Here is a 25164-nt window from a genome sequence, read left to right on the forward strand (position 1 = left end):
GCTTTGGAGGAAGCCCCCACAGTGCCCTCCCAGCACTGGGCATAGCTGGAACTCACTGCCCACCCAGCCGGGCTCTTGGGGCAGGGGGCACACAGAGCTCCACACAGCCACGGGCATCTGCCAGCCAGGGGCACCTCCTGCTTCCAGCTGCCAGCTCCACTCAGCAAAGTGCACAGATTTCAGAGCTGCCAGCACAGACATGGACAGGGCACATGGACAGCAATGAGGAATGCTCTTGGATGTTCTCCCAGACACGGCGCGTTTCCATAATTAACCTTCACACGGTAAATAGGTCCCACAAGCTTTGGGAACTGTTCCTTGCTATGCCACCAATCAGGAATTGCTCAAATGCCTCCTTCACCTCTAGCTCTGAAATGTCTGCTCCAAGGGCATCGCTCACTGGGGATGGCACCTGGCAGGGGGGATGGCAGCAGAGCCCTCTGCCACCCCAGACAGCTGCTGGGAACACGAACAAGAGGGACATCCAGGGGTAAAAATGATCCTAGAGGTTGCAGGGGAATTTCTGGATGGTGTCTGCGAGTACCGGCTGGTACAACCCACACAGGAACCCCCCTGGGCACCACGGGGCAGGGAGACTGTGGCTGTTGTGTGTCTGGATCAGATCTGGATCATAATCCATGCAGGCTGGGCACAGAGACCCCCTGTAGCACCATCAGAGCCTCCCAGAGCACCCCCACCTTATCTCTGCCCACTCATCCTTCCTTGGGCTCCAGGGCTGTATGTGACCACCCTTATCAGCTGAATGTGGTAGCTCTCATTTCCTTCCCTCAAACGAACCCAACAGCAGCTCCAGGTCTGGTTTATTCTGTTCTAAAACCTCAAGCAGCCCTTCACGCCCACAGCGTGCAGAGCTTTGTGCTGCACCACCACCAGGAAACCGGGGTGACGCTGCAGCACCCATCCACCCAAAAGGAGGCACCTGGGAGAGGGGCCCAACCTGCTCAGAGAACACCTCTGCTTCCTCAAACATCACTCAGAACAACCTAAATTCAGCTTTGCAGCCAGTGCTGTCTTTAATGAAGATGAGAAGGAAGCACTGAAAGAGACATATTAGCCACAAAAAAATGACGCGTAGGATTATGGAATCATGGAATGGTTTAAGCTGGGAAAGCTGTTTCAGATCAAGGTCACCACTAACCCAAGTCCCTTCTTCACACCAAAACATCTTCACAGACCCCACAGGGCAGGGCTGAACAGGGGACAGCCACGCTCAGGGGCATGGGAGGCACCAGAAGGACTGAGTGCTCTGGGACATGCCATGTGATGGGCATTGGCAGCAGGACACGGTGGGGTGCCAGAGACCAAGTCAGTGTCTCCTGGCACTTCTGTGATGGCTACAGGAGTGTCCTACAGCATATTACAGACTCCTGCTCCTCCAGACAGCTCCTCAGAGTCCTGTAGCCCCTTCAGCCTACAGGACATCTCCTCCAGCAGCTCCAGAGCACTCAGGAGCAGGAGCTCTGCGGCAGCTCGGGGGCTGCACGTCCCACTGCTCGGGCTGCAGCTGCAGAGCAGATGTCTGGGGGGAACAGGGGATGGAAAAAGAGAGGAACAGAAACAAAGGGCCAGGAAGGTGAGGACCCTGATCCGTCCTTGCCTCCCCCACCTGCATTTCTGCAGCTGCTCAGATCCCAGAGGAACAACAGAGAGGGCAGGGTTGTCCCACTGTGCTGGAAGCACACAGCAGCAGCCCACCATGTCTGAGGGCAAGCCCAGCATGGAGGGAACCTGGGGTTCCATCTCTGAAAAGGCAATGGCAAAGCAGGCTCAGAGCAGAGAGAGTCTCTGGCTCCAGCCTGCCCTGTGCACCACCCCAAGATGGTCTATCAGCACCAGCACAGCCACCAGCCACCTCTGTCGGATCTAGGCTTGAGGTGACGTTTTCCCCTTCTCCTTGGTGTTTGCTGAAGCCAGACAGAAAAATCCAATAGAGAATCCCAGAATAGTTTGGGTTGGAAGGGACCTTATAGATCACCTCATTCCAGCCCTCTGCCATGGGCAGGGACACCTTCTACAACCCCCGGTTGCTCCAAGCCCCATCCAACCTGGCCTGGAACACTTCAAGGCACGAGGCATCCACAAGGAACCAGATGAAAACAGCTACTTGGATGCTGAAGAAAATTAATCTGTCTTGCCCATCCTGTAGTCCACCCTTTCTAAAATTGCACCATTTTCCTGTTGGCCATCCCATGGATCTCACACGCACTTTGTTTGGACAAGCGGACGCCGTCACTCCGAGGGCAGCCAGGAGTGCCAGAGCTTTGGCATCCATCACCCACCACAGGTACCAGCCAGGCTGCACCTCCCAGTGAGGAGCCATCACATCTCACTTTTATTTACATGGACAACAGCAAGAGTCCAGTTTTCACCACCTGGAAGAGCGTTAAACCCATCATGGACTGAGGTCAACATCTGGAGTACTGCACCAGACCCAACACCAGCCACCACCAAAGGCCAAGGAAGGCCAAGCCAAAGGAAAACACCAACAGTTCTGCTAAAAAAACAGAGCCAGCAGCAGCTCTGGCTCTGCAGGGAGCTCTCAGCTCCAATCACCCACTGGAGCATTGGTATCTCCCATCCATGGATGGGACCTGCTGCAGCTGCTCTCCTGCTTCCCACGCCGAGGAACAACCTCCAGCTCCTACTGCTAAATCCAGGCACTAAAGAACAGTTATTTCCTTAATACACAAGGGAATGCCCTCCTACTTTTATGCATTTATTTAGCATAAACACGTGTGTTACCAGAGGAACCCATGGAGCAGAATTCCCTTGTGGTGTTGCTGCAGCTTTTTCCATGTTGAACAGAATCACAAATCCACCCCGTTGCTGGCTGAAGAATGCTGAGGCTCCAGCAGCTTTGGTGGGAGCCCTACATGTCCCCAGGGACAGGAAGCCCAAACCATGGCTGTCACATCAAGTCAGTGGCCACTGCCACAGCCCTGGCATGGGCACAAGCCCTTGCAGAAAGGAACAGGCATTGAATTCCAAGCAGAGGCACAAATGGTTACTTTAGGGCTCTCTTCTTCCCTTTTGCAATACAAAAATAACCCCAAATCAAGTTATTTCCTAGCTCAGCACAAGATCCTTCCTCCTTCCCCACAGACTCAGCTTTGGTTTATCAACTGATCCCTGCTGCCCAGGGGAAGTGCAAGTGCCTGCATGCGCTCCTTGCTAAACTCCAGAAATCCCATCCCACATCAGAAAGATCGGCACAATTCAGGAGTTTAACCCCAAGGAATCCTGGATGTGCAGCTGAGCACAAGGGCCCCTCAGCCTGTGGGGTGCAGGCTCAGAACCCCTGTCGGTGCAGGGACCCCTCCAGGCACTGCCACACATCAAGGCACAACCCAAACTCCAAAAATGCAGCCAAGGGACATTTCTCAGGGGGACACAGGTCTGTGTGCCATGGGGAAGGACTGTCACCAGCTCACAGGTCTCTCCCCCACCAGGACCCCCTTCTCCTGCACCCCACACCCACGGGCACCGCTTGGGGTATTTCCAGCTCCACCCCACAGCTCCAAACTCCGCTCTTTTCTCACTCCTTCTTCTGAAAACTGCTTTTAAATCAGTGAATTGGTGTCAGCAGACGATGCCACATCCCAGAGCACGGCTGGCACCAGCACCATGTCACTCACAGCCTGCCAGGGCCGGGGGTTCGGCTCACACGAAAGGATTTTGGCTCAGGAAACAACCGGAGATCAGGAGGAGCTGGCATGCAGAGCGCTCCACCCGCTTGGCTGGCTCTGGCAGAAATAAACCCAAATATCGCCGGGGCTGCAGGTCTCCTGCGCCTGCTGCACCTCCCGAGGGGAGCAGAGCGGGGAAGGAGAAGCTGCTGGGGCCAGCCCGTGCCCTGTCACTGTCACCAACCCCGCTCAGCCGCATCCCCGGTGCCAGCAGGGCACTGGGCTCCTGCACACCCCGCTGCAGCCCCGCTCCGGCCACAGGGGAAAAAAAAAGGTGAAGGAAATTCTGGTTTTCGAGAAAAGATTTTTTTAAAAAAGCCCCAACAATTTAACAACAACTCAAGCGACAGCTCTGAAGCCTGCCCTCGCCCCGCTGTGCAAAAGCCAGAGCAAACCGCCCTGCTGCACAGGAAACGCTGCTTTCAAGAAATCTCTAACAAGAAAAAAGGTCATTTTAGAGCCTTTCCCACCTCCCCCCCAGAGCGTTTGCTGGCTGGAGCCTCCCAATCCCAACACAGAGCCGGGACACGAGCAGACTCACCATGGCAGGAGCTGTTAATCCCGGCTTTGTTCATTGGAACCCGTGGATTAAATGCAGGGAAAAAAATATCAGCATGACCCCCCCAGCCTCCTTCACGCCCTCCTCGGCCACCCAGCACCGTCCCCCGGCGGCAAGAGCCCTTCGCCCAGGCTCTCCATGGCAGAGCTGCGTTTTCCCCGCAGGGCTGAGCCGAGCCGAGCCGAGCCGAGCCGTGTCCCCGCCGCCCCGGCAAACAGGACATCCCGGCCCCGCAGGGCTGAGCGCCACGGCGGGGGTGGGAGGGCTCCATCCGGGACCGCTCCCAGCCCCGCCGTCCTGCCCAGCTCCGAGCCGTCCTGCCCCGCTCGGCACCGCCAGGTGAGCCGCGGCTGTCCATCCCAGCCCGAGCAATGAAGGGTTAAGGGCGAAGCGTGGCTGGAGAGGCGCTGGTGGGGTCTGTCCTGTGTGGCAGGACATCGGGATGGAGGAGAGGGATGGACACCCCAAAACCCCCTCTCATCACCAGACTGGCCACTCTCATCACCATCACTGGCCGTGAGCCTCAGGAGCTGCCAGCAGGTTCTGTGTGCAAGGGATGGGAAAGGTGACAGCCAAGGCTGTCATAAATTTGCCAGGGCCATCATAAATTTCTCAGTCCTTCAAGTTACCAAAGAAGACTAAAAGATCAAAAAGGTGGTTCAGGGACAGCAACAGCAGTTCTTTGCAATCTGAGATATCCAGATTAAATCACTCAATTCCCTACAAATGTATGGTTTGTGCTGAGCCCAGCGTGCTCCACATGCCCTGGGAATGCTTCTTCTCCATGCAGTGGGAGTGGGCTCACCTCTCAGCCCAAAGCAGAGGGGTCAGCACGGTCCAAGCAAGAAGCTGTACTGACACAGTGAAAACCACATTCCCTGTGCCTGCACTTCCCAAACCAGAGTTTTGGCACAAATTACTCCCAAAATGAGCTGAGCACCATCTCACCTTCTTCTGATCCCCAGTGAGAAACACCATAGGTTTCTCATCCCTATCCAGGGATACAGCACTGGAAAACATCCCACCCACCCTCAGCTCACACCTGGCAGGTCAGACCCTGCAGACCCAGGGGTCCCCAGCCTGTCAGACCTTGCTGTCCTGACAGGCTGTGACAACGACGGAAGCTCAGGTGACAGGTCCAATATCATCCCAAAACCATGGGGGGCAGTGAAACCTGCAGACAGGGGTGGAAACACAGCAGGGACATCAGGTTTAGGGAGGTCACTCGTCAAACAGGAGCACATGGTCTATATCTCTTTCTTCATCTCCCAACTGGAAGGAGATGATGTTGGGGCTGGAGTTGAAACTCAAGGCTTCCCATTCTTTATGGAGCTAGCAGGAGGTGCCAGGACAGCAGCATTTTGAACAAGTCTTAAAGGATGTCACAGTTTTCCAAAGAGATGAAGGAACACTTCAAAAAAATACAGGAGTCTCCTTGCCAGGAATGTGGGGAATGTTAGGGAATATTATAAAACGGGATGCAAAAGTTGGCCTCAAGCAATATTAGAGACTCTTACACTGGTCTGACAGTCCAGATGCTGAATCCCAATGGAAGACCAGTCATGGGAATGGCAGAGTCAGCTTATATGGTCCCAACCATCTGCCTCCCACCACAGAATCCAGCACTGCCAGGCTTGTGCCCCTTCCCACAGCTAAGCCCACCCTGGACCCGGGCATAGACCAAAACGGGGCCCTTTTATGTAAAAACCAGCATTTCTGAGGAGCCAAGGCAAGCAAAGCCTTGTGGGACTCAGAGGAGAGCCATGGATCGGGAAGGATCCAAGGATGCAAAGGGATCTGGGCTGCTCCGTGGCTAAAAGACAATCCCAAATCCAAGACCTCTGCTGTAAGCCAGGTGGAACTCTTCCCAGACATGGTTCAAACACCTCTTCTTCAATTTGGTTAATTAACCAAGCACTTCCCGGCCTTCTGAGGGGTTTACAGGCACAGGAGCTCACACCCTGGCACAGCTATTCCAGCTCACAGGAAGTTATGACGCCGAGCACACCGGAGCCAGAGTGGCGGCTGCCAGCAGCAGGGTCAGGAGCAGAGGAACAGCTCCTGGGGTCAGGAGAAGGAGAAGCCCAGGGGTCAGCAGGCAGCAGGAAGCCCCAATTCCACACATCAACCACTTGCAGTAGGAAGCAGAGGCCAGTTACTGGCAGAGCAGTGCTTTGGCAGGAACGGGCATGTTTGTTCCAGCTTCCCTTCCATGTGAAAGCCCCTCTGTAAGGAAAAGATTTGTCACAGCAAGACCCACTTGGGGTTTTTTGTCTGGCCCCAACTGCACACTGGCCTCGCTGGTGCTCACAGCTGGGCATGGTGAGGATGGGGCTGCTCGTGGGTGACAGATCCCCTCCTGATGGTGGGCTGGTGCCAGGGCTGGCAAAGGCTGCAGCCTGTTCAGAGCTTCCCAGGGGTGACACTGAGAACATTTTGCCCTCAAGACAGTCATTCTGGAATAGCCACTGCCTTCACACAGGGAGGGACTTCCCCAGCCAAACCCCCACCACAGCAGCTGTGCATGGCAGGGGAGCCATCCCCAGCAGGCAGGGCTGTGTCCTTCAGAACAACACTCTAAAATGCTCGTCTTTCCCCAAGCAAACATTCCTTTTCAGTCCCAGCAGCGTGCAGCAGTTGCTCCACTGGTGTTTCTGAGGAAGCCTTTGCCTCAGCAAAGTTCTCCCCCAGTGCTGCTGGCTGATGTCTTTGTGGTCAATCAGCTCACACCCTTCTAGAGCTTTAATCTAATTTTATGACTAATTTTTGACTCAGGTGCAAGTTTTCAGAAGGGACCCAAAGCCCTGGCACACCTCAGCATCTTCAGGGACAAGCGGCACCTGCCCCCAGCCCCATCCAAGACAGCTCATGCCTTGATCTGCCCAAAATCCCAGTGCCTGGAGCCATGGCTGCTCACCCAGCCCTGCCTGGCTGAGCCACAGCCATGCACACACGGCCAGCCACGCTCCACTGCCCTGCCTGGCACGTGACAGGTGACACTGACCCGTGACCACCGCGCACAAGGACTCGCTGCTCTTCCCCCTGGCTGCTCACTGAGTGTTTCACTCCCGCCTGCCCACAGGACTGTGGAGTGGCACAAGGTCCCTGCAGCTTGAGAGCACTAGCGGGGCTGCAGGAGCTGATTTTTGCTCTCCTCAGTTTCCAGAGCATTCCCAGAGAGAGAGAGGTGGGATATGGCATCTCCTGCCCCTTCCACTGCAGAACCCCTGTGCCCATCCCCACGCAGGATGGGGGCAGAGCTGGAATGAGCTGAAGGGGAGCAGTGCTGGAAAACAGGGAAAGCACTGACAAAGCCACTGGTGCGTCACTCCATGCCACGATGGGCTGAGGAGCCTGGCCACGAAACACAAGTGCTCAGTAATGCATGGAACCCAGTCTTACACAACATCCTCCATGGAGCCCTTCACGGCTCAGTCCCTGCTCAAGGAGCAGCATGAGAGCAGGTAAATTCCAGGTGAAGCAGCTGGGCAGGTCCCAAGAACAGCCAAGATCTCTGTGGGTGCTGGCAGAAAGGAGAGCCTGGGATCTCTAAGGATTTGAGTTCCATTCCAAGCCAGCACTGAGCACCCAGGGGGATGTGGCCCTGCCAAGACAGATGTTCTTAACTCACAGTTTCCTTCTGTCCTTGGAGACCACTGATAAAATATCAGCGAACCTTATCAAACACCAATCATTGACACTCCTGACCTTGCTATCAATGTCTTCTCCAACCACTGCAGCCAAGGAAACAGAGACACAAGACTCAGGCTCCTTCCCCAGGACCCTGCCTGGAGGACCCCAGCCCACCCCTCAAAGCAAAAATTGACACCCAAAGCAGAGAGGGAGCAGGGGCTGAGGTAGGGGCAGCCACAAAGTGAGTCTGCTTTGCTGAGAAGGGCAGGAAGGAAAAGCGTCAAACTACGAGCTCAGCCAAGGGTCCAGCACTGCTTCCTGCCACGGTTCTGCAGAGAACTTCATTAATGAGCCAACAGCTGCAGCTCCCCAGCCTCTAACAGTGTTCACAGAAACAAAAAATTAATGAAAAAACAATCCGTGCTGCTCGAGCAGGTGGGGAGGCCGCGGAGAGCAGGAGAAGAGGGGCACCCTCGCAGTGTGGCTGCAGCACAGCAGCCGTGCCCGAGCTCCAGGGACAGCGTGATCCCCCCACGGCTTCCTCGGTCGGAGGAAGAGCTTTGGGCACACCCAGCTCCTCTCGAAGCAGGCTCTGCCGGTGGGGAAGGACATCCACCCAAAACTCACCAGGGTGAGGCTGCTCCTGCTGCACCTCGCTGTGCCCGGGGTCCTGCAGTGCCCAGAGCTGCACGGAGCTGCAGGACATTCACCCAAGGTCAGGCTGGCAGCCCCGTGCCCAGGGGGAACAGGAGGCACAAAACTGCAGCTCACCAGCAAACTCTGACTCTTACCACTGCTTCAATCCCACAGCTCCACAGGGGTCACAGAATCATTGGCTGAAGGATGGTTTAGTTTGGAAGGGACCTTTCAGCTCATCCAGTTCCAGCCCTGCCATAGGCAGGGACACCTTCCACAAGAGCAGGTTACTCCAAACCTCATCCAGCCTGGCCTTGGACACTTCCAGGGATGGGGCAGTCACAGCTTCTCTGGGTAACCTGTGCCAGGGCCTCACCACCCTCACAGGAAAAAATTTCTTCCCAGTGCCTCAGCAGCACTTGAGGGTCACCTCTGAACCTTCTCCTTCCATTTAAACACACACACACACAAATTAAATTAAAAATGTGTGCTGCTTCTTTTGTGCTGGGAAGTGTCCTCACCACACCAACCAGTACCTCCTCTTTTATTTACCCCCTCTTCCCTGCCTCCTGCCATGCACACACCGTCCATCAGTGCTACCCCTGTGCCTGGCCCAGCACACAACGACCCCAGTTTGCAGGTGATGTTTGCAGCCAACCGAGCCAGCGCCCTGCCTTAACCAGAGGCAGCCCCAGGGAGCTCCCAGGTGCTTTCAGAGGCCGCCTAGAGAGCACCAGTGCTCCCAGTCCAGCCACTGGGACCACCACTGCTCGGGCTGCCGGGGCAGAGCGACACCCCAGCGCTGCGGGGCCAGGAGCCAAGGCAAAACAATGGGAACCATTTACAGGGCAGGAAGCTGCATCTGCTGGATGAAACGCTATCTTCAAACAAGACGTGTTTGGATAACTCCAGTTTCATAACTCGCCTCTTCCGATGTTAGGAAATCACAGTAATAAAAAGAAAACAAAATGGGGGAGAAGAAATTTGGCACGGGGAACATCGGGGAGCAGCTCGAGCCTGGGGGAGCCCAGCCTGGGGCATCGGGGTCTGGCTGCAGCTCTGCTCCAGGACCAAGGTCTGATCAAATATCCTCGGGGAAAGAGTTAAATCTGCACTGCCGACCCCAGGGGCACAGAGAATGCTGATGATCTGGTGCATTTCCACCTTGGTTTGTTGGGCTTTTCAGTGGCAATCAAAGCCACCCTGGGGGAGGGAAGACAGCCACACCAAGCACAGGACACGGGGTTCAGCAGCTCTTATCTTCATCATCTTAAAGATAACGGAAGGGATGGCCTGAAAGCAGCCTGGACACCCCGTGGCTGCCAGCTCAGCCCTGGCACAGTGGCAGCGGCACTGCCAGGGCACACGGGGGACCCACAGGACCCGCTCCTCACCCTGCTGTGACAGCCAGCGCCTCCCGCAGCTGCCACCGCCACAATGCGGGACAAGGAGCCAAGGCTGAGGTCACCCTGCTCGGCTGCAGACCCTCCCCAGCACCCACCTCCTCTCCCCACCCTCCCCAGGCCAAATATAAATTTGCTTACAGGAAATGCCTTAAAGAAAAGGCACCTCCCTGCGTCCCGAAGAATGCCCAGAAAATAAACTGTCTCTGGACAAGAAGGAAATGGCTTTTTTTTTTTTTTTTTTTTTAAATCACATTGCAAAGCAGCTTTAACCCCTTCAGTCCCTGCTGCAAATGCAACCCCTGTGTGCCTCAGGGAATCTCAAGGTGTCTGGACTCTGTGTTGGTGATGTGAGAAGAGCCTATCTGTGGCATTGCCAGATCCTGAAAAAAATGCTACAAAACCCAGAATCCAAGCACAAACTCTGTCTGGCAAGGAAAGCACGGGATCCCCGAAAGGGGCTCATAGCTGGGGACCCGCTCTTGACTTCACAAGAGCTCTGGCTCCATTCCCAGAGCCACTGGGCAGAAGGGGAACATGCACAGCTGCTGGCATTGCTGGAGGTCCTGACTGCAGCCAGGGGGGCAGGGGCTGCACCTGTGCCCCCCCTCCCCACCCAGACCCTTTCCACAAGAGCCCTGAGTGGGGTCTGTCAGTCACCCCCTCCCAGGGTCCCTCGGGGGCTGTGCTGGCATCTCCAGCAGATGGAAATGTGGCTCCTGGGCTCCTGTGCAGGGCAGGGATGGGTACCCAGGGCCCTGCAGCCCCCCCAGCCCTGCACTGCAGCTGCTCCAGCCCAGCAGGGACACACGTGGAGGCTTAGGAAGCACAAACGCTGCCTTCACACCAACGTCCTGACACAAGAAACAAGAAAGCAAAAAGAGAAGAAATCCAGGAAATCCAGGAGGTGAAGCAGCTGCCTCCAGCAGTCAGTCAAGGACAGAGCAAAGCCAACAGCAGAGAGCTCGCTCTCCCCAGCCCTGCACCACAGGACACACAATAAATAAAACAATAAATAAGCTCAGTGCCAGGATCTGGCAGTGTTCCCGTGCACTCACAGGTCACAGGCACAGAGAGGGTGATCCCATTCTCTCTGGACAGCAGAGGACACCGAAGCAGGAGCAAGGCCAAGGGCACAGCCAAAGCACTCCCTGTGCCACCAGCACCCCTGAACATCCCCTTAATGACCAGGCACGTGGTGCTTTCAGCCCCAGAGGCCCTGCGAGGTTGCTCCAGTTCAGCTGCTGCTGCAGCAGGCCTCCGTGCCTGCTGTGGGTTGGAATTTCTCGGCGCAGCAGCGGTGTTGGCAGGGCTGTGTGGAGGTGTGAGGCCAGGCGTGGGAAAGGGAAGCGTGGGGTCAGCTGCCTCTTGGCTGGGAAGTAAATGTCAGTCCAGAGCAGCAGCCAGGGCTCAGGGATCAGCAGGAGATCACCTGCCTGGAGAAGAGAGGCAATTCCTGCCTTCTCCCTGATTTTGCACTTTGTGTATGTCCATTATTTTGAGCTGGGGAAGAACTGCTGCTTCCTACATCCTTGCTGCTCCCACAAAAGCAGCACCACAGCTCCCAGGACTTCACACCAGGAGAAATCACCCAGCCACAGCCCATGTGTGCCCCCAGTGTGTCTGTGTCCATGAGGCTCCTGCCAGTGGCTCTCTCCGTGCAACAGCCATCCTGGGATTTGCTCAGGAAGGTGTCCAGAAGCTGAGGGACAACCCTCTGCCTGGAAAAACAGAGCTGGAACACCAGCCCTGGCTGCCCAGACATCCTGCTCTTGCCCAATGACACTGATGAAACGGGGTCAAGTGCACACTGTGTCACTCTGTGGGCACTGTCCTGCAGCCTTGTGACACCCCTGCCCAGGGGCAGTTCCAGTTTCAGCAGGAGCAGCAGAGGGAACCTGCCAGCAGCCAGCCCTCTGAAACCCCACAGAGCAAAAACCCCTCTGAAACCCCACCTGCAGCCTCAGAACCACCCCTGCCCCAGCCTGGCCCACTGCCCAGCCCAGCCTTCAGCACTGCCAGCAAAGCCTCGTCCTCTTCACTCCTTTTGCCTTTTTCTTCTTTTTCCTTTAAATGCCAGCTCTCTTGTCCTCTCCCCTGCACCTGCAGGGCAGGAAATGCCCCAGCTCACCCAGGCTGGGGTGCACAGGAGCCCTCAGGTCCAGCACCAGGACACCCTGGGAGAAGCCACCAGCCCCTGCTCTCACTTAAGCAACAGGACCAATCCTTTTCTGCAGCACCCATGGAAATGCAGATGTTCATCCCAGGACCACGCCAGAAGCCAGGTGTCCCCGGGCTGACCCTGACCACCCCACCAGCCTGTGTCCCCTGGAGACCCCCAGGCTGTGACACTGCACCCCTGCTGGGGTCCCACGTGCCTCCAGTGCAATGGGACAGGAATGGCTGAGGCCCTGGGGAGGGTCCCCGAGCTGCTGAAGCTGTTCCCAGCAGCAGCCGTTAACGTTTGCTCTGCCTGGAACTGGCACGGGTGACAAGTGCCCTGTGGTGATAAGGGCTCTGCAAACAGCCAGGCTAGCCCCCACGTGGCACGGGGACCTGACAATGATTAACCCAGCAGCTGCAGGGGACAGCAGCAGGCTGGGGACATGGCCACGCATGGGTGTCACAGCACCCAGAGGCAGGGGACACATGGGGACCCGCTAAAAGCCACATCCTGTGGGATCGGGGTCACACCTGCATCATCAGGCAGAGGGTGACAAGCCTGGAATGGGGCAGTGAGGTCAGCACAGCACATGACAACGACATGCAGATAACACATGCAGTGAAACAGAAGGCAAACAGATAACAAAAATCCGGAAGCCATCACCTTCCAGCGCCAAAAACCTGTCCTCTTACTGGCAACGTAGGGACAGACCCTGTCTCTTTAAATGCCCAGCCCAGCCCCGCAGCCTGGAAAGGTTCCCGTGTTGCCGAGGTGCCTCTCCAAATGGCAGGAACCAAAGGGCCGGAGCAGCTCAATCATTAACCTGCCGAGACCCCCGGCCTCGCAGGAATGTGCCGCCCGCCGTCCCCTCCGGAGCTCTGCCCGGAGCTCACGGGCGCTCCTCTGCCCTGGCCACCAGCCCCTGCAGGCTCCAGCCACTTGCCAGCCTGGCTTTCCTGCAGTGCTAAAGCCCCTGGACACCTCTGTCACACGTCCCAGCAGGGGTGGAACAGCATGTGCAAGAAGGGAAGGTGGGAAATAAGAAACCCCAAGTTCCAGGGAGACGTTCCCGTGCTCAGGAAACCTGTGACATGGTTTGGGGAGCTGTTACTCCCCGTGCCTCCTCTTGCCTTGGAGTGCCATTGCTGCTGCAGCAGGACCAGCAGGGGCACGGCGTGGCATGGGAAGACTGGCAGGGCAACAACATTTCAGCTTTTACAGCCCCCACGCCACTTCTAAAGCTTTTTACATGCACAAAACCAGCTCAGCTTTCATCCCTGGGCTCTGGTAAGCCTTGTCACCAAATCCAGTGGGCAGAAGGGATGGAGCAACATCTCTGCTATGGGGCTGGGAGGAGGAAAGGAGACCCCCGTGTTAGGGGATGCTCTGAACCCTGGCACAGGGCAGGAGCCCCACCACACCACAGGACCCCCCAGCTCCCCAAGCATCAGGGCCACAGTGACCACTCCAAAGGCACTCCCTTCCCCACAGCCCCTGCCTGAATTTGGGGATTAAACTCCCACAGACACCAAATGCAAAAGCCCTTCCAAAGCCACGCTGAGGGCAAAGGCAAATCCCAAAGCCCTGCAACAGGCAAACTGTCTCAGGCTTTACATGGGGTGATCACTTGAAGGAAGGAGATTTCGTTCTTCTGTCTACTGGCCGTGATTTACCCTTCAGTGCCAGCCAACTTCAATGCCAGCCAGCTTCCAGGCTTGGTCCTTCTGCCCAAAGTCACGCAGCAACCTCAGCATGCCCTCGGGGAAAGGGCGACCTTTCGTTCCCCCACTCACTTCAATTGACTTTGAGAACCTTCAAATCCTTTTGAAATTAGTACAAAACCAAAGGGAAGTACTGACGTGCCCTTGGGCACAACCACATTTTGTTCTCTTACGAAACGGAACCGCTGGCAGCCTGTCCTGTGAACACACGCTGGAGTTTGGGCATTGGAGATGCAGACAAGGAATTCTCAACGGAAGCACGGCTGGATTTATGCAGTCAGTCTTTTATCAGAAAAGGATTTCTTGGAGGAAGTGCGAGCACATGGCAGGAACGTGAGCTGCTCCTCAGAAGGAGCTTTGATACCTGCTCTGTTCTGGAACTTTGTGTTTTGCCACACACAGAAAATAGTGACAACCTTTCAGAATAAGGGTGGGAGCTGATTTTCCCCCTGCAAGAAGGATGGAGACTGGTGGGATGTGAGCTGATCCGTGGCCCCTGCTCGTGTTGGCACACGCGTGCCAAGAGCAGCAAGGGGCAGCTGCACAGCCTCCTCCTCAGCTGGGCTTTGGTGAGAATGCAAACAGAAAAAGGCACAGCCATTGATAACAGTTCACGTATGCAAGTGGAAAAGAGTGTGGATTTCTGCCAAAAATTCACGATATGCACTCCAACACCCAGGAACTGTACAAAGGTCTTTAAGTAGAAGAGGCTCTGCTGCCCTCGGCACACAGAACGTTTCAGAACACAAACCACAAATCCAAACACACAAAGAGCTGGTGTTTGAGCTCGGCACATCAAAGAGCCCCTGAGGAAGCAGCCTCTCACCTTGGCAGCACGCTTCCCCAGAGCACTGCTGGGTCACAATGTGACAAATGACACACGCACAGCACAGCCACCGTCCCTACCAACGACAAAGGGCCCCAAAGGACCGACCTGCTGCAAACGTGCCCATGGCACTGCAAGCCAGGACTCAGAGCCAGCCTGCTGCAGTGAGGGCCTGGTCTGGAGTCCCCTGACAGACGGCAAATCCGTGTTTTCCCAGCCACAGGCTGCCTGCAGTAATCCCAGGTGGAGGAGGTGAGGAGGAGCCCTGGGGAAGCGCAGGGGGCCCAAAGCCCACATCCCCCCGAGCCCGCTGAGCCCTGCCAGCCCCGAGCGGGCCGAGCCGGGGCTGACCGGGCCGGACCCGAACCAAAGGCAGCCGCGGCTTCTCGCCCCACACACGGCCGGGACTCAGCCGGGGAGGACACAGGGGGATCCGGTTACTGCACGAGGCTGTCAGGAGCTGCATACCAGCTCCCAGCTCCTCATCCTCCCCGCCTGCAGCGACAGCCACTCCTGCAGGCACCGAGTCCGGCCCGACGGGGACACGGGTGCCAGAGCGCACATCCCACCTGGAGGCATCCTGGTGCTGCTGGAGGCGGCGGGGATGAGCAGCGCTCTCTGGAGCCACGGGTCAATCACAGACTCTCATTCGCGTTAGAAAAGCCGCTGTGACCACCGAGCCCAAGTGTTCCCCCAGCACTGCCAAGGCCACCACGAACCCACGTCCCCAAGTGCCACCGCTACACGGCTGTTAAATCCCGCCAGGGACACTCCACCACTGCCTCGGGCAGCCTGTGCCACGGCTGGACAGTCCTTTCAGAGAAAAAAATTGTTCCTAATATCCAACTAAACCTCCCCTGGCACAACTTGATGTGAGAGTATCTGTGAGCTGTAAGAGCTGTACGTGACTTCAGGGAGGGATTCTGCCACGCGTGTGCAACACCGGGAGCACATCCCAGCCAAAGACAGCAGACTGCTGGGTGCTCCCTCCCAAAACCCACCTCCTCCTCCTCCGCACTCACCCCCGCACGCAGCCGCAGGTTCCCCATTTACCTTGTGCCCTGTGGAGGGGAGAGGGCTCCGGAGGAGATGGAGGGCGCAGGGGCAGCCGCTGGCCGGGCCGCCGCGGGCAGCGGGCGGGCTCGGCAGTGCCAGCCGGGCTCCGGCTGTTGTCGGTGTGAGCGGCAGGTGCGGGGCTGTGCCGCGGGGACCGCCCGGGGACCGCCCCCATCCTCGAGATCCGCCTCTCCATCCTCGAGATCCGCCTCTGCCTCTCCATCCCCGATCCGCCTCCCCATCCCCAGCGCCGCCCGCCGCCCCCGGCCCTGCGCTGGAGCTGCGGGGGCTCCCCGGTGCCGCATCGGGAAGGGACTGCCGCGACACAGGAGGGACATGGAGATGCTCTGGAACCCCTCTGCCAGGCAGCCAGGCTGGGAGAGCTGGGGGTGCTCGCCTGGAGGAGTTGCCAGGGAGAGCTTAGAGACCCTGCCAGTGCCTAAAGGGGCTCCAGGAGAGCTTGGGACAAGGGATGGAGGGACAGAACAAGGTGCAATGGCTTCTCACTGAACAAGAGAAGGGTTAGGTGGGGTGAAATTCTTCCCTGTGAGGGTGGGGAGGCACAGGGTGCCCAGAGAAGCTGTGGCTGCCCCAGCCTTGGAAGTGTCCAAGGCCAGCCTGGATGGGGCTTGGAGCACCCTGGGACAGTGGAAGGTGTCCCTCCCTGGTGGAGGAGGGAATGAGATGAACTTTAAAGTCTCTTTCCACCCAAACCATTATGTGATTCTGTGCCACGTGTGAAACCCAGTGGAACCCCAAGCCCCATCCATGTCCTGCAGTGCCCCAGGCCTCCATGTCCCCCCAGGTCATCCATCCCTCTCCCTCCACTCCCAGACCGGCAGCAGCAACTGCAGGATGGGGACACCAACAGCTGCCACCTCCCCGCAGGGCTGAGCACACACAGGGATCCCTCAGGCTGTTATCCCCACAAAGAGGAGCCCCAGGACAATTTCTGGACACAGCTGGCGGCCCCCAGCCCTCCCTGTGGTCAGAGCCAGCAGATGGAACAGCTGGGGTGGAAGCCACAGCGAGGCACTGAGAGGAGCAGCGGGGCTGCTTGCAGGGACTCGTGTCCCCAAAAATCCCCTTGCACTGCTCTGTGGTCACTATTCCAGCAGCACAGAGTGAGGAGGACCTTCTTCACGGCACACACACCTCACAACCTGGCTCTGGACCACACACTCCTGGCACACCAGAGGGGCACAGCCACGGGTGATTTGCAAGAGGGGAAAACGGTGCTTAAAATGGACTTGAAGGATGAAATTCTTGTGAGCAATAAGAGGTGAGAGGGCTGGAGGTCAGGAAGCACCAGGCCAAGCAAGGAGGGAGAGGCAGAGGAGGCAGAGGGTGAGATGGAGGCAGGCAGTTATCTGGGGTGGGATGACTAGAAAAGCAGGAGAGACACCAGGTACATAAACCACCTTTCCTCTGGAAATCACTGCTTGGAGAGATGCCCAGGCTCCCAACACGGGAGAATCAAGTTTAAAAACAGGATTTTTCCCTATTGTTTTCATAGTCTGAGAGGCACATCTCCTTCCTTCCTTCCCAAGCTCCTGACTCTCCTCCCACCAACCTCTGCCCCGCCGCAGCCCCCCTGCCCTGGCTGTCCCCACGGAGGGAAGGGACTCCAGCACGGGCTGCTCAATGCGGCTCTTGTTGGCTGCAAACTCCTCCCGCAGCTTTGTGCGTGAGAGCCCCCGGCCAGCTGGACCCGAGGGGCGGGCAGGGGTGGCAGGGGGTGACAGCGGGCAGCCGGTGGCCCCGAGGTCAGCCCCAGCGAAGGGAGAAGCTGTTGATCTGGGGGATCACTGGAAGGTCATTCAGGCTGTGAGCACCCGCGGGCAGGGGAGGGGTCAGGGGGATGCGGGTGTCGGGACCCAGCCGAGCCTTGACCCCCACAAATCCCAGCCCTGCCACAGTCCGGCTCCCCGGCTCATGGGGAGGGGACAGAAAGGGACAGAGGGCGAGCAGAGCCTCTGGAAACCCGATGGGTGCAGAGCCTTGGAGTGCAGACCCCCAAAGCCAGCCGGGACGGATGTTTCACCCGGGCGGTCCCAGCACGGTGACAGCCACTGGAAAAGCGCCGGGCTCAGAGGTTTCAGGCATTTTCCACTCGTTCCTTGCGTGAAGCAGGAACAAGGGAGGGTGTGGAGGCAGAGAGCAGGAAATCTCGCCGAGACGCGGAGCTGGAAAGCGGCGGCGGGGGAAGCCAGGCTGGGAGAGCTCCCACGCGGGTCCGGGATCCCAAAGCGCGACCCCCGCGGGACACGGATCCCTCTGCTGCCTCCGCTCGTGAAACCCCCGCAAGAGTCACAGCAAGGAAACGGCGGAAAGGAACAAAAACCGACTCCAAATCCACGGGAAAAACACATTTGCTCCAGCTGGGAACCCCCTGCAGAAGGGGAACCCACGCACCCCCCCTGCTCCAGCACGCCATGGCTTCTTCACTGCTGCCCTTCCCCAACAACCCCAGTAAACTGGGGGAAAAAATTGTTACTGTTTTCTTTCAGGCATATAAATACAAACAGAGCCAAGAAAGGCACCCATGGGCGATGGTCTGGGGCATTTGTGTCACACCCAGCTGCCAGGGACTCCTGCTCTCCTAACGCATTATCCATAGCTCCTGTTTTTCCACTGCTGTGGATGGAGAATGGGAGAAACTCTTGTTATTTTCTCATGAATGGTGCCACCCCCTGGCAGAGCTGGCCCAGCCTGTACTGGCACCCTTGCCCACCTTGGGATGCCCCATTTTTCTCTGTCCAGCCACCCTAGTGCAGAACACTTGTTGGCTTTTCCCAATCCCCAGCCCTAAAAGCATCACCCAGGTGCTGCCACTGCAGCCCTTCCAACCACAGGGTACCCAGCAAATCCCACAAGGAGCCCCAGGCCCACAGGGCATCCCTGAAAACAGTGAATCTGCAGCACAGAAACCACCTTTGCCCATCCACCTGGAGCTCCCAGGACCACAGGGATGTTTCAGCACTGGCCTCACACCAGCACAAAGGGAGCAAACCAACCCCAGCCAAGAGGAGGAGGATGGATTCAATGTCCTTCATGAGAGGAAAACAGGGGAAAGAGGTCGACTGGCACACCCGAAATGGCAGCTGGAGCCGTGCTGCCAGCTGCATGAACACAGCAGGCGGGATCTCACCAGTGCCGAATTCCCCGGCTTCCAGAGGAGGAGGGCGAGAGGGAGGAAAAGAGAAGCTCAGAGACACACACAACAGCATCATTCATGGAGCTGGGTTTGTGCAACAAGGGTCCTGTGTCTGGCTTGGAGCTCCGGGCAATTAAAACAGCAGCCACAGATCTCGGAGAAACAGCAGGAATTTATCCGAGGAATCCGGATTATGTGGCCACTGCTGGAGCAGAGCAGAAAGCCCCCAGCTCCTGGAAGGCAAAACGCTGGCAAGTGATGAGCAACCAGCTCCATTATCCAACTGTTCCTGCCTCACCCACCCGAGTCAGAGCCTTCTCTCCCCACATCTGGGGTGGGGGGATTACTGCTGCTGCTCCTGCCTCCAGACAGCCCCACCAAGGCAGGGTGAGGACGCTGCTCCCCAGCCCACACTGGGCCTGGCTGCAGCAGGAGGGGCACGAGGGGCTCGGTGCTGCTCGGGGGACACATGGCAAGGCAAGTGGGCTGTGGTCCCAAAGATAAAGGCAGCACTTTGCAAGTTCAAGAATGTGCTTTTCCATTCTGGTCCATCCTTGGAAGCATGCACGGGGTTACCAGCACGTGTGAAAAGAGATGGGATGCTGAGCAATCTTGTGAAAATCTTCCTGGGAGCAACCACAGACCCTCCACGAGACCCCAGAGAGGATCTGTGCTCCCTGCTCTCATGTGGATGATGAGCAGAACAATCCCAGAACAATCTCCTGTCCCCCTGATCCATGGGGAAAACAGCCCCTGGCTACAACTTGCCACATGTGCCAGCTCTGAGCCAGGCAATGTCACTGGCACGGGGTCTGGCAGTGGGAGGCCTTTAGAGAACTCCACTTCCCCCTCGCCTACAAAAAATTAAGCTTATCTTCTCATCCCTGAGGAATAGCCCCTGCCCGCCCAGTGTGTTTTGGGCCATTCCTGAAGGGATCATTTATCAGCAGAAAGAATGAGTCTCCAAGTGTGAGGTGGAATTGTTCACTAAGCATCACAGCCGATGGAGAAACCAGGCAGCAGCAGTTCCTCCTTCACACAACCCAAAATAAATGGCTTTCAAGATCATTACCCACACCCTGTTATCACAGGCATCTTTACAAGCCACATCAAACCAGTTTTAGCACCGGAGTTCCAAATGAACAAAAACTCCTTAAGCATTTTCACGGCCTCGAAAAGATGATTGATACAAGCATCATTAAAACGTTATCAAATACAAAATAACGCTCTTTCTTTGATGAAAAGTGGAAGTTCTTTTCACCTGACCGACCCTCGGGCGGATGATTTGCCTTACCAGTCGGCTCAGAACAGTCCCCGGCATCACTCAGACACGACAGAGAGCGGGGCACGGCCCGGAACACCACCAAAATCGCTCGGATTTGGGCGGAAAGCAGAGCCCGCGCCCCTCAGCCGCATCCCCGTCCGCTGTGCCTTTGCACCAGCGCACTGACCGGCACGGAGCCCGCCCTGCGCCAGCCCCGGCACCGGCCCCGCCGCTCCCGGGGCTACCCGCACCGGGCTGCCCGCAGATCCGGCTCGCCCCCGCAGCCCCCGGCCCGCACTCACCTGCCCGCCCGCGCCGTCTCCCCCCGCACGGAGCCGCGGCCGCGGCGCGGCGGAGCCGCAGCCCCAGGGAGCGCCCGGAGCCCCGGCGCGGAGCCGCGACCCCGGCCCCGGCCCGGCGGCTCATCGCTGCTCCGGAGGGACGCGAGAACTGCGGCTCCTCCCGCGCCGGGATGCCGGCACGGGAGCGGGGCTAATCCCGGGGAACGCCCGCTCCCCTTCCGCCCGTGTCCCGCAGCCCCGGCGGAGCCTCGGGCGCCGGGTCCCGCAGCATCCCCGGGACGCGCCCGCTGGGAGCCCGCTCAGCCCCTTCCCGCAGGCTCGGGCATCACCAGGGGCCGAGGTGAAGGTGATGCTGAGCCACGTGTTCCACCTGCACCCTCCCAAAACTGAGTCACCCCCGCTCCGCTGCCACCCCGCGCCTGGGCGCGCTCGCTGCCGCCTCCGCTGCCGGGGCGGGCGGATGTTCAAAGCCCTGCGGACGCGCCGGGCAGGGCTCAGGGGCTCTTCATTAAGAAGGGAAGGAATTAACGTGATCAGACTGGCCTGCCAACACCTCACACTGCTTTTTCCCCATCTGACCTCTCTTGAAAATAAACTCCCGTGAGCATTACACAGCCCCAGGAGGCTCCCACAGCCCCCGGAGGCTCCCACAGCCCCAGGAGGCTCCCACAGCCCCAGGAGGCTCCCACAGCCCCATGGCTGCTCCCTTAGCACCAGCTTTGCCCAGAAGGACTGAGGGGCTACTTCAGGCACAGGATTACCTTCCTGTGCATGTTAAGGCAGTTTGCATGTCAAAGTTCTGACCAAAGAAAACCATCGCCCAGCCAAACCTTTCCACGAGTTTTCAGTGTATTTTCTCATGATAAATTCAGGGAAATGACCACACTCAGAACTTCCCTCTCGCTCCTTTCAGTGTCATGCAAACCACCCGAGGATGCAGATAGAGCTGTACTTTGCTGCCTGCAGTTACCTTCCAGTCAGTCTCAATCGCTCCTTGCTGCCATGGGAGAAACTTGGCGACACTCTGGGCACGAGGTGGCTGAAGGGGCCTTTTCCCAGCTCGTTCCCTGCACTTTCCACGTGCTCTGAAGCTCACCAACACAGGAAAACCTTCTCTCTAACCCAGGCTCTTCCTTTCTGGCCTTCAAAGAAAATCCCCCAACCTGTGAGCGGATCCTGCTGTCCAGAGGGGGGAATCTGTATTTTGTTAGCTACAGGAAATGGGAAAACTTCCAGCCCTGGAATTAAAGCCCAGAAGGAAGGATCTGAGCTGGGGGAGGGGTCTCTGTCACTGCAGCAGTCATCAGGGGGTCAGAGCTACACAAATTTTACAGGCACAGGGACACAGGAATGAGAACTGGTGATTCACCAGCCAAGCCTGAACCCAGGAGGGCAGGGAAGAGGAAGAGGAAGGAGCAGCACAGAATCCCCTCATCACATGTCCCACCAAAACCACAAATAATCACATTCGGTTCAGTTTTTCTACTTCCCAGCGCTCTGACCCACGCCCAGCCCCATGACTGCCTTTTCCACCATGTAGGAGCAGCAGTTTCTCAACGAGTTCCAGAAGTGCCCAGAATGGGTCCCTGCTGCCACGTCCAGCATCCCACTCACTCCATGGGTCCCCTCTGATCTCCCTGGCTCTGAGGCCACAGCCAGAGCATGGCCCCAGTGCCAAGAGCAGCAGCACTGGCCCCTGCACACCCACAGACCCCAGGGCCTGCCAGCCCCCAGCCCCTCTTCCTTCCAACACACTCAGACAATGACAAAACCAGACCCCAGCCTCTGCTTCTCCCCCCAAACCCAGGGAACCACAGTCAGGGGCTCAGGCCAGGTAAGGAACGGGGGCCTCGTGCTCAGGCCACAAACCCACCAAGCCAGTGCAGGAGATTTTTGTGTGAGGAGAGAAGAACAGCTCAGCTGTGACAACACATCAACAACAGCTAAATTTAGCAGGTTATTTTCGGTGATCCAGATGCTGAGTAAATACAACCTTATTATTTCATGCAGGGGCAAAAGTTCAGCCGAGTCCCTTGTGCTGCTTTTCCCTGTTAGTTCACCACATCCAGCCGCAGGAGCCCACCCTGAAATGCTGCAGTGTCACCACTGTCTGGCTGTGCTGAGAGGAGCCACCAGCTCTGTCCCTGTCCTTGAACAGCAAGAGGAGCCACTGCTCCATGACATGGGCAGAGCACCTCCCCATCCATTTTGGAGGGGCTGTTGGTAGGAATTTATTCTGAGGAGGCAGTTTTCAGGTGCATGGCCAAGCTGTGAGCCTTTCCTTTCTTCAAGCTTTTCCTTTCTGCTCAGTCCAGAACAATACATGGGAAGTGAATGCTGGAGAGGAAACAGAGGGTTAGGAAATCCATGGAAACCTGACCCAGCTGGGATTGTTCCAGTGGTTCAGTCTGGGGCTCTGCAGGGGCTCTGTGTCCTATGCAGCCAAGGGGACTTCAGGGTGGCCCAGGGAGGGCTTTGATGTGGGGCACGGCAGCAGGAGGGAGAGCAGGGACACAGGAGTCCCCATGTGCTCCAAACTGAAACATCACCTCCAAGAAGGCAGCTGAAATCCAAGCTGTTTCCACCATCACTGCTGCAGGAGCTGCCACAGCATACCCAGGTACTTTAATGACCTCATCCAGCCAATGTTCAGGGAAGGCAGCAGAACCACAGCTCCAAAGAGGGGGCTGGGAATGGGTCTGTCCACGCCTGGAAAGCAGCTCAGAGAGTTTACCAGGTGTGCTGGGAGAGCAGCAGTGCTGAAGGGGGAAAGTCAGAGGCAAGCTCTGGGAATTGATGGCAGAGACACTTTGCCAAGAGCTGCTGGATAAAGCAGAACCATCTCCACCCTGCCTCGTGCCACCATGTCAAGAGCTGAGGTCCTCATGCCACCCATCCAAGGAGACTGAAAATCATCATAAGGGAAGGGAATTGTGCCCCCAAGCCCACAGCCTGAATGCTCCCTTTGTCTGAGCATCTTCTGGGGATACTGAGTGAAGAGGACAGCAGGCACCTGCCCTGGCCCCTTCCCAGTGGAGGGCACAACCCCCCTGCAGTGTCCTCCTGCCAGTGTAATCCATGGGAAAGGGAGAACTCCAGCCTCCCCCAGGCATTGTGCTGCTGCAGATCACAGTGACACCAAGCTGCTATGGCCACATCATCACATCAAGTCACAGGTGACAAATCTCACAGTGAGAAACTGTGCAGCTGCTCAGGACACAAAGCTCCTGCTCAGGACACAAAGCTCCTGCTCAGGACACGAGGCTCCTGCTCCTCCTGCCCCCAGAGCCCATGGCCACCCAGCTTCCCTCCAGCAGCCAGAGCTGGGACAGGGACATGTGACAGGCAGGTGTCAGCTGGGGTCATGTGAGTGTCATTGAGCCTTCATCAGGAGAGACCTGGATTCTACAGGCAGTTTTAACCAAAGGGGAAAAAAAACTAAAAACATTATTTGCCCCAAAATCCCGGTCACAGTGTGATCCACAGGAGCCTTCCCTGCCCCTTCCCTTCTACAGGGCTCTTTAACTCTTGACTCTTATGTTCTTAATCTCTCCCGTGCAAGGGCCAGAGACCACCCAAGATACCTCTGGGCTCTCTCACAAAGCACCTTTTGTTACCCAGAGCTCTCCTGTGCTCTGGGCTCTCACAGGCCAGACTCAGAGCTCACTTCACCCTTATGTGCCTGAAAACAAGAGGCCCTCAGTGCACCACCCTTCGGGCAGGGAGCTGCCTGGAGATCCCCAGGCCCATCCCATGGGCTCTCTGCACGGTGGGTTTCCCTTTCCATGGTGCCAGGGCTCCAGCCAGCAGCGTGGGCAGCCCCACTGCCCCACCTCTGACACCAGAGCCACCATCCATGAGTTGTGTCCTGAGCCCTGTGCCCAAAGCAGCAGAGCCACCCCAGCTCCAGGTCCCTCCACTTCCAGGGACCAGTTCCACCTGAACCACAGCCATGGGACACCCTGTGTAGGATGGGACAGGTTTGACTCTGGAGGTGTCACTGCACAAAGACCCCAAGGCACCAACAGTGGGATGACAAAAGGCAGGACCTCTGCCCCCCTGCCACAGCCCATCCCCATCCCTGGTTCCTGGTGCTGCTGGCACACACACCCTCCTCCTCCTCCTCTTCTCCTCCCAGAGACCCCCCCCCAGCCTCCCCAGCACCCACAAACCCCTCATGGCAGCGCAGCCCCATCCCCAGCCTGTGCCCCCACCTTGGCAGAGGTCTGATCAGGGCAGCAGCAGCCGTGCACCGTCCCCATGGATCTGCCCACAGCTGCACTGCCAGCCCCTCCTGCCCCACAGTCATGGCTGAGACACCCCAGGCACACAAAGCTGAGGGGCTCCGAGCCAGGGGTGCCCTGCCTGCCCATGGCACTGCAGGGCCAAGGCTCTGGAGCTCCCAATGGGATTATTGCTGAGCACAAAGCTGCTCCCCACAAAGACAGGAGAACTTGAAAAGGAACCAAGGTCCCCTTGCGAATATATTCTTGTGAAAATAACAGTTTTGGGGGAAAATCACACTGCTGGCAGAAGAACCCAGCAAGGGAACATTTCTCTTCCCATGATCCCTGCTCAGCTGCCCTTGTTTAACAGCAAGGGCACTCCTGCCCCAAAGATTATTGCTGCAGCTTACCTGCATCTTTTTTATCTTCTAACAAGGTGAATTTCTGTGAAAAGAAAGAAAGAAAGAAAAACAGAAATAATTTTTTTTAATCATTTTGATTCTCACATTT

The 25164-nt window shown here is 57.3% G+C and overlaps 1 protein-coding gene across 4 annotated transcripts in view; it reads right to left on the reverse strand.

Moving 5' to 3' along the window:
- Nucleotides 1-25164, reverse strand: part of STARD8 (StAR related lipid transfer domain containing 8) — a 41521-nt gene that overhangs the window by 14026 nt on the left and 2331 nt on the right. Inside the window, exon 2 of one of the 4 annotated variants that reach the window (XM_064426574.1) lies at nt 25065-25098. In XM_064426574.1, coding sequence (XP_064282644.1) covers nt 25065-25098 — 34 coding nt within the window. Of the gene's footprint in view, nt 1-4248; nt 4460-15702; nt 15848-20428; nt 20669-25064; nt 25099-25164 lie in introns of those variants that run through there. The other 3 variants (XM_064426575.1, XM_064426579.1, XM_064426578.1) reach the window with 3 other exon arrangements.

Source organism: Passer domesticus, chromosome 7 (assembly GCF_036417665.1).
Source record: "Passer domesticus isolate bPasDom1 chromosome 7, bPasDom1.hap1, whole genome shotgun sequence".
Lineage (NCBI taxonomy): Eukaryota > Metazoa > Chordata > Aves > Passeriformes > Passeridae > Passer > Passer domesticus.